We start from the raw sequence: 9,429 nt of genomic DNA, 5'->3' as shown, positions 1-9,429 counted from the left end.
ACATGCAGGCTGGAGTGCAGTTGTGTAATCATAGCTCACTGTAACCTCTAACTCCAGGACTCACGCAATCCTCCTGCCTTGGCCTCTGAGTGCTGAGATGGCAGGAATGAGCCACCACACTTGGCCTTCTTTTAATACTTCATATTAAATTTCATATTCCAAGGTGTAGAGACTATAATTGTCTTCATTTTCAAGATAAGATCAAAGATCAATGAGACAGCACAATTGCTCTAGGTCACACAGCCAATAAGGAACAGCTTTGGCTCTTAATCACTACCCAGAAGGCCTGAGAACATTCCAGGATGATTAAAAGAGTACAGTGCCTAACTCCTGGAGCTTCCAGTCTATAAGAGAAAAGGAGGCAGAAATAGATACCTTCAAAGTGAGGGGGTAAAGGGAGTGTGCAAAGCAATTAGGCAGCAGAGGGAAGAGGCTATTCTCATAGCCTACTCTCAGAGGAGAAGCCCAGAAGGGCTTCCTGGAAGAGCCAACACCTACTTAGAAGAATAAGTAGGAATAGATGAGGATGCCCAGTAGGAGGGGAGCTGGGAGAAGGTCGCTCCAGACAGAGGGCAGGGCATGAACAAAGGAACAGAAGTCAGAGTCGGTGGGGTGTGTGCATAGAAAGGGGTGGTCTGGGAGGCTAGAAGATGCTCTGAAGCCAACTGGCAGCAGGAAGCACAACTGAGTCACAGCCACCCACAAGTACAGATGTGTTCCAGCAGTGTAAACAAGATCTACAGAAATTGATTCCCATTTTAAATGGAAATATGGAAGTTACTATTTAAAGCAAGCCTTTCTGGAAAAAGAATATTTACACCGTGAGAAATCCAGATCGACACGTTTTATGTTTTCTCAAAGTAGTTGCGTACCATTCCCATGGTCCTTCATCAGTGTCTGACTTCCCAGGATGTGTTTTCGAAACTCCCACATGTGGATGTGTGTGCATATTTGTCCTACTGCAACAACTTCCTTCCCACGGGGCAGTTCAACACTCCCACGCTGATACCACTCTCAAAGTCCAGCACATGCTTCAGCAGATGCATACCCTATGCAGACCATCACGGAGAAGCCCTTCTTTGTTTATCATTCATCCAAATGTTTTATGAGTTCATCATCCTTCTTGGACAAAAGCCAAATATCGCCACTTAACATAGTCACTGTATTTTTGAAACCCAGAGACGTACACCAGGCCATCTAGCTAGAGAAAATCCAGCATTATCCATGTTAACTGGAAATGTTAATCTGCATAACTAAAGGAAGCCAGGTGGTCAGCAGCCCCCACATCCACAGTGCTGTGTTACTCAACAAGTTGTATATAAATTGGTTTCCATGGTTTGTTCGTCTCTGCCGCTTTGCAGGTGGCTGGGAGATACAGCTTGTCTCTCCGCCTGTTAAGGAGCGAGCATGTCCCATTTACCCGCGACATATTATACACCAGTGTTTCATAAATATAAGGCTGTTTGTCCAAGATGTGAGGCTTATCCTAACAGGTTAGGAGACAATGATGAGCCTGACTCTACTATTTTGCCTGCTGTCTTTTCAATTTCCTTTTGTTTTTCCTGCAAGAAACATTTCTCTGAAGTGCATGCAAGATACTGATGAATTCCTTTCCGATCTGAATTCAGTGAAGCCCAAAGAATACGCTCTAAGAAGTAAGTAGTTTTCCCTGGCCCATTGTGTAGGTGAACACAGGGCAGTGGAGGTTTGTGCTGGCAGCATTCTAGACAAACTCTTGAGAATTAAAGACACAGAACCAGAAAGGAAAGAGAAGATGAGCCTTAATTTGCATTTTGCCAGGAATCAAAGAGGAAGGAGGAATTTTTAGTGTAGGAGGCTCTGTCAGTCTAGCCAGCAGAATCTCATGAAGACCAATCTCTCGAGATGAGAGGCCGGGTATGGGGGCTCACATCTGTAATCCCAGCACTTTGGGAGGCCAAGGTGGGTGGATCACTTGAGGTCAGAAGTTCGAAACCTGCCTAGTGAACATGGTAAAACCCCGTCTCGACTACAAATACAAAAATTAGCCAGGTGCAGTGGTGCACGCCTCTAATCCCAGCTACTTGGGAGGCTGAAGCAGGAGAATCACTTGAACCTGGGAGGTGGAGGTTGCAGTGAGCAGAGATCATCCCAGTCTGGGCAACAGAGCGAGACTTCTCAAAAAAAAGAAAAAGATAAGAATAGTTTATACACTGTATGATGCTGATTATTATTAACATCATTGATGTCATCAATATGGATAACATTTCACTGTTATATGAGATATCTTGGGTTTTTTTTTTTTGTTTTTTTTTGAGATGGAGTCTCACTCTGTCACCCAGACTGGAGTGCAATGGTACGATCTTGGCTCACTGTAACTTCCACCCTCTGGGTTCAAGTGACTTTCCTGCCTCAGCCTCCTGAGCAGCTGGGATTATAGGTGCCAGCCACCATGCCTGGCTAATTTTTGTATTTTTATTTTCACCATATTGGTCAGGCTGGTCTCAAACTCCTGACCTCGTGATCCGCCCACCCTCACCTCCCAAAGTGCTGGGATTACAGGCGTGAGCCACTGTGCCCAGCTGGCTTCTTTTTCTAGACATTTAGTTTGCTTTTGGTAATGAGTTGCTTCCTTATTCGGGGAAAAAGTCTTGCCCATTCCATGCTTGATAGTAAATGCTAAGGAGTGTGTTGGAAAATGCACGGACTCAAGCTGGAAGGAGTGAGACTGTAGCCACGCCTCTTGGCATGTGATATAGATGGACTTCGGATGGTCAGAAGTTTATTTGTATTTCCCAAAATCATTCCCACAACTAAAGACACACATACTTTCCTGCCGGAAAGGGACAAAAAAATCAGATGTGTTTTCATTGGGGTAACCTCCTTTTCAGAAAAATGATTCATAGTTGATGCTGATGGAAACCACTAACAAGGGAAAATGTAAAAACTTGCTTTTTTCAAAGCCAGACAAATGAACATAGCAATTTTCATTCACATTTTGAATGCATGACTAATGTACTTTGTGTTGAAAAACGCTTAGTAGCATAATATCCATCGTAAAGGTAATCAAAAGCTTTCATCTGATATTTTGTCGTTCAAAATAGCACATAATTTGAAGCAGTTGCCGTTCTACATGGGATTAGATGTCCGGATACTTAATGAAATAGCGAGAGAATACAAATCCAATTGATTTACTAGCCATCTTCTTCAAGTCCCGTTTTGAAATCGATTGTGTTTTGCTACAACACTTGGTGATGTTGATAGGGAACATTCTGACAGACTGGGGCCAAATAAGCGGGCCAAGAAAATCCAGAAGGTGCCATGGCTGGCTCAGATTCCTGGTGATGAGGTGGTGGCACATATTGTCATCATTAGTCACAGCCATGTTAATGCTATATTTGCCTTGTAAGTTGCTCTAGTCATGCACTGACCTTGTTCCATCTGTAGGAGCCTGAAAATTGAAAATCTTTTAAGTTAAAAAGATATCTCCAGGATAAATTGTTTGGGAAAGAATTGAATGATTTACCTAAGTGGATAGATGACTTAATTTATTTTAACAGATGAATACAATAATCGGTAGTTTTTTAAACTGATTTTCATTCTAATGTACCGGAAAATACTTGGCGTTGTTGCTCTGACATTTTGCCTGAGATTTTTGAGCACAGCATGTCGTTCTGACCTTAGTTCTCAGCTTGGTTTTCCTGGCAGTCATGCGGATGGAAAAAGAGTAAGAGTCACTGGTGAGTGAGTACTTTTATACGGCAGGCATCATTCCGAGGCTTGGGCGGGAGCGGTGCCGTTTAGTTCTAGCAGCCACTATGCGGGGGAGGACAGCGTTAGTATCATCTCTTTTATAAAAGAGGAAATGGAGCCACAGAAATGCAAAGTATCCTGCCTGCAGTGGTAGAAATAGGATTTGAGCTCACATCGTCCGATTCCTGAGTCTGCACTTTTAACTGTTGAATAAAATAAGCAACAACAGGGCCGGGCACGGTGGCTCACGCCTGTAACCCCAGCACTTTGGGAGGCTGAGGCAAGCGGATTGCTTGAGCTCAGGAGTTTGAGACCAACCTGGCCAACATGGTGAAACCCCGTCTCTACTAAAAATTAAAAAGTTAGCCTGGTGTGGTGGTGCATGCCTGTAGTTCCAGCTGCTCAGGAGGCTGAGGTGGGAGGATCACTTGAGCATGGGAGGTGGAGTTTGCAGAGACCCGAGATTGCTCCACTGCACTCCAGCCTGGGTGACAGAGCAAGACTGTCTCAGAAAAAAAAATAAATAAATAAATAAGTAAATAAATAAAATAAGCCACAACAAGAGAAACAAGAAAAACAGAATAAAACCCAATAGCAAGAAGAGTGAAGCAGAGCTACACAGATCAATATGGAAGGATCGCACGGAAATAACATCGAGAAGAAAAAAACAAGCTACAGAAAGTTGTATACATATATAAGTTTAAAAAAATGCAATTTAAGGTGCTATCTTGCTCTATGTGGTTCTACATATGTAGTACAAATGTTCAGAAATGCATGAGGATGATAACCTCCAAATTCAGTCCACAGCTAGCCTTGGTGGGGATGCAATTAGGAGCACACATTTCAAATGATCGGTCAAGTTTTATTTTTTAAGCTGGGTGGTGGGAACATAGGCATTTGTTTTATTGTTTATGCCTTTTTAATGTATTAAATATCACACAATAGCTTTTTTTTTTTTTTTTTTTGAGACAGTTTCACTCGTCACCCAGGCTGGAGTGCAATGGCGTGATCTCTGCGCCTCTGCCTCCGGGATTCAAGCAATTCTCCTGTCTCAGCATCCCAAGTGGCTGGGATTATAGGCATGCGCCACCACGCCTGGCTAATTTTTGCAATTTTAGTAGAGACGGGGTTTCGCCATGTTGGCCAGTCTGGTCTCGAACTGCTGACCTCAAGAGATCTGCCCGCCTCGGCCTCCTGAAGTGCTAGGATTACAGGCGTGAACCACCACGCCCAGCTGCATGATGGCATTTTTAAATGCCATCTCCAATCCCCAAACACAAAGATGGTGGCAGACATGGGCTGTATAGGAGCTTGGATAATCGGCCAGGGCCTAAGGAATAAGGTGGAGAGAGAGTCCTTGAGTCATGGCTGTTCTAGAACAGGAGAGAGACTGATATTTAGAGAGACTCATCCAGCAGTGGGTAAGATGGATTAAAGAGGGCAGGCATGGTAGGAAACACTGTAGAAATCTAACTCTAAAAGGAGACTCCGTTTCAACCTTTCCACCATCTTTTTCCATTTGCTTTCTAACATTCTCATATCCACCATCCTTACAGAAACAAAATCCACCAAGTACTTTTGTGTGCTTTGGTTTTGCCACCCTCCTAGGATCTTGGGGTTTTATTTTATGGCTCTTTTCGCTGCTGAAGTCCTTAGCGAGTGTTCTGGACTCACTGTTTCCGGTTTTGTTGCTGTTGTTTTAAACTCCATAAACCTCAGAAGTCCTACATTCAACCTCTTATCACGTACAAAAACCACATCCAGGCCAGGCACAGTGGTTCATGCCTGTAATCCCAGCACTTTGGGAGGCCCAGGCAGGCAGATCTCTTGAGGTCAGGAGTTAGAGACCAGACTGGCCAACATGGCGAAACCCTGTCTCTACTAAAATTGCAAAAATTAGCCAGGCGTGGTGGCGCATCCCTGTAATCCCAGCTACTTGGGATGCTGAGAACATCATGAAGTCCCATCTTTACTAAAAATACAAAAATTAGCTGGGCATGGTGGCAGGCACCTGTAATCCCGTCTACTCGGGAGGCTGAAGCAGGGGAGTTGCTTGAACCCAGGATGCGGAGTTTGCAGTGAGCTGAGATCACTCCATTGTACTCCAGCCTGGGTGACAAGAGCTAAACTCCATCTCAAAAACAAAACACAACAAAAACCACATCCAAAAAGATCACTGGTATCCTCTCTCCTGGTTATTTTTAAATGTTCTTTCTCCTTAATGTCTACAAAGAGTCGAACTCAGTAAAATACTTGAAGAGATTTATTCTGAGCCAAAATGAGTGACTGATGTCCTGTGACACAGCCCCAGGAGATCCTGGGAACATATGCCCAGGTGGTCAGACTGCAGGTTGGTACATTTTAGGGAGATATGAGACATCAATCAATCCATGTAAGATGTGTATTGGTTTGGTCTGAAAAGGTGGGACAACTGGAAGGCAGTGGGGTGGCTTCTAGGTCATAGGTGGATTCAAAGCTTTTCCTATTGGCAATTGGTTGAAAGAGTTTATCTAAAGACCTGGAATCCATAGAAGGAAGTGTGTGGGTTGAGATAAGGGATTATGGAGACCTAGGTTATTATGCAGATGAAGCCTCCATGTAGCAAGCTTCAGAGACAATATGTTGTCAATGTCTCTTATCAGACTTAAGTCTGTTCTGTCAGTCTTACGTTAACACTGGCCGGTTGTGCCTGAATTCTGAAAGGGAGGAGGCTATAATGAGGGATGTCCCCCCTCCCTTCCCATTGTGGCCTGAACTAGTTTTTCAGGTTGACTTTAGAATGCCCTTGGCTGAAAGGAGGGGTGCATTCAGATGGTTGGGGGTCTTAGAATTGTATTTTTGGTTTACATTAACTACCACAGAATGAGCTGCCTTCCTCTTTCTTCATACTTGTCTATTTCTATTGTAATTCAGGGTCGGTCCCCTGTCTGGGCTGTCCTTCTATGCTGACAATTGGTCTCTTTTCTCCTTCTCTTTCTCTCTCTGCCTGACCCCCTGAACCTTCCCACAGGCACTTTGTTCCTTTCCTCATTGTACTTCTCTTGTAAACGAATCAAGGTTTAGAGACAGGATACTAAGCAGTGGAAATTGTGCTAGGCTGGCAATGGTAAGGCCTGGGACCACCTCTTGGTTAGGCCAATCACCAGCTGTGTGGCCTCACCCAAGCCACATCACCTTGCTTAACACATCACCTTTAACAAAGTTCCTCACCTATAAATGGCCAGGCTGTGTCCTCAATTCTGGAAATCTACAGCAACTTTAAGGAATTCCAACCAAACCCTCATGACACACAGTTTACCTATAACAAACATGCACATATACCTAGAACCTAAAATAAAAAAAAGGAATTCCGACTCCTAAGCCCAGCAGTGTGCTACGGGCAGTCTGTGCTGGCTTGAGAGAGCCAATTGTTAAGTGTCAAGGTGGTTGTTAAATATAATTATTTTTAGGGGCTAACTCATGCAAATTTACAATTAAATTATATATTAAGAACAAAAGTAATAATTTTTTTTTTTTTGAGACAGAGTCACTCTGTCACCCAGGCTGGAGTATAGTGGTGCAATCTTGGCTCACTGCAGCCTCCCCCTCCTGGGTTCAAGCAATTCTCCTGCCTCAGCCTTCTGAGCAGCTGGGATTACAGGTGTGCGCTGCCATACCTGGCCAATATTTGTATCTTTAGTAGAGACGGGGTTTCACCAAGTTGGTCAGGCTGGTCTCAAAACTCCTGACCTCAGGTGATCTGCCCACCTTGGCCTCCCAAAGTGCTGGGATTACAGGTGTGAGCCACCATGCCCGGCCCAAAAGTAATATTCAAAACTCATCACTTCCTAATTATTTTACTACATTAAAAAAACTATTTGTAGGCCAGGTGCAGTGGCTCATGCCTGTAATCCCAGCACTTTGGGAGGCTGAAGTGGGCAGATCACGAAGTCAAGAGATCAAGACTATGCTGGCCAACATGGTGAAACCAAGTCTCTACTAAAAATACAAAAGTTAGCTGGGCATGGTGGCATGCTCCTGTAATCCCAGCTACTCGGGAGACTGAGGCAGGAGAATCGCTTGAACCTGGGAGGCAGAGGTTGAAGTGAGCCAAAATCGCACCACTGCACTCCAGCCTGGCGACAGAGAGCCCGTCTCAAGAAAAAAAAAAAAGGAAAAAAAATCTATATTCTTAATGCTATTTACAGTTCTCGTGTCTGTATAGTGGAAGTCACTGCTATGTTACTGTGCGTGGCCTTCCAAGTTCATGTTCAGGGACGTCACCTTGAGAGCTGGGGGTCAGCCACGGGGGCTGTATCTTCATCAGGGAAGTCAGCAATTGCTACAAGTCAGGGCTTGATTTATTGTTTTATTGTCTAGACTGAGGAAATTAATGGATAAAATGTTGAGTGCAAATTAGAAGTGTGTAATGTCTAACCATTACATTATGAATAGCACAAAAAGATAAGGAAGTATCTTCAGTACTCCAACTGTTACAAAATTCAGCAAAAAATTTGCTCACATCATGGACAAATAAGTTCTGACATACATCTTGTTTCACATCTGTATTATTCATTAACTTGAATGAAAATATCAACATTCATGTTGGAACGATACTTAGTCAACTGAAACCATAGATTGGCTATGGATACAAGAGTTGGGCAAAAATCAATGAAAGTATTCCAAGAGAATCAATTCATTATATGTGGAATTGATACTAAGGACCTCATTATTATACTGTAGGCTTCATTATTTGTAATTTGTGTATGTTATGGGCTGAATTGTGTTTCTCTCAAATTCATATGTTTAAGTCCCAGTACGTCAGGATGGGATTCTATTTGGAGACAGGGTTTTTAAAGAGATAATTGGGCCAGACGCAGTGATTCACGCCTGAAATCCCAGCTCTTTGGGAGGCCGAGGTGGGCGGATTGCTTGAGCCCAGGAGTTCAAGACCAGCTTGGGCAACAAGGTGAAACTCTATCTCTACAAAAAATACAAAAAATTAGCTGGGCATGGTGGCACATGCATGTAACCTTGGCTACCCAGGTGTCTAAGGTAGGAGGATCACCTGAGCCTGGGAGTTCGAGGCTACAGTGAGCTGTGATTATGGCACTGTACCCCAGCCTGGGTGACAGAGTAAGACCCTGTCTCAAAAAAAAAAAAAAAAAAAAAAGATTGATTATTAAGCCCAAATGAGATGAGTTGGGGTGGGGGTTGTTTTAACCGGTAACTGGTACCGTTATAAGAAAAGGAGCTTGGGACATAGACATGCCTGGAGGGAAGACCACATGGGGACACAAGAAGGCGGTCTCCTAGAGGACAAGGAGAGAGGCTTCAGAAGCAGCCAACCCTGCTAGTGCCTTGATCTCAGGCATACAGCCTCCAGAACTGGGACAAATGAATTCCTGCTGTTTAAGCCACCCAGTCTGTGGTACTTCATTATGGCAGCCCTAGCGAACGAATCCAATGTCTCGCATGGTTTTTACATCAGTGTAATCGATACTAATCCCCACCCGGCGAGTGTTATAGGTTGAATGTGTCTCCCCAAAAGATATGTTGAAACCATAACCCCCCTGGTTCCTGTGGATGTTAAGTTACTTGGAAATAAGGTCTTTGCAGATATGTAAGAGGAGGTAATACTAGATCAGGGTACACCCTAATCCCATTATTGGTGTCCTTATAAGAGGGAAATTTGGACACAGACACAGAGGGAGAAGG

The 9,429-nt window shown here is 43.8% G+C and overlaps 1 protein-coding gene across 1 annotated transcript in view; it reads left to right on the top strand.

The window, feature by feature from the left end:
* The first annotated feature begins 1,504 nt into the window (after positions 1 to 1,504).
* The window catches only part of LOC116467778 (O-acyltransferase like protein), a 73,756-nt gene continuing 65,831 nt past the window's right edge, over positions 1,505 to 9,429 (top strand). Inside the window, 1 exon segment of the mRNA XM_032151465.1 lies at positions 1,505 to 1,655. Coding sequence (XP_032007356.1) covers positions 1,505 to 1,655 — 151 coding nt within the window.

This window comes from Hylobates moloch, unplaced genomic scaffold (genome assembly GCF_009828535.3).
Source record: "Hylobates moloch isolate HMO894 unplaced genomic scaffold, HMol_V3 SCAFFOLD_5, whole genome shotgun sequence".
NCBI lineage: Eukaryota > Metazoa > Chordata > Mammalia > Primates > Hylobatidae > Hylobates > Hylobates moloch.
Note: the sequence above shows the minus strand (reverse complement) of the source record. Positions and strands in the feature narration are given on the sequence as shown.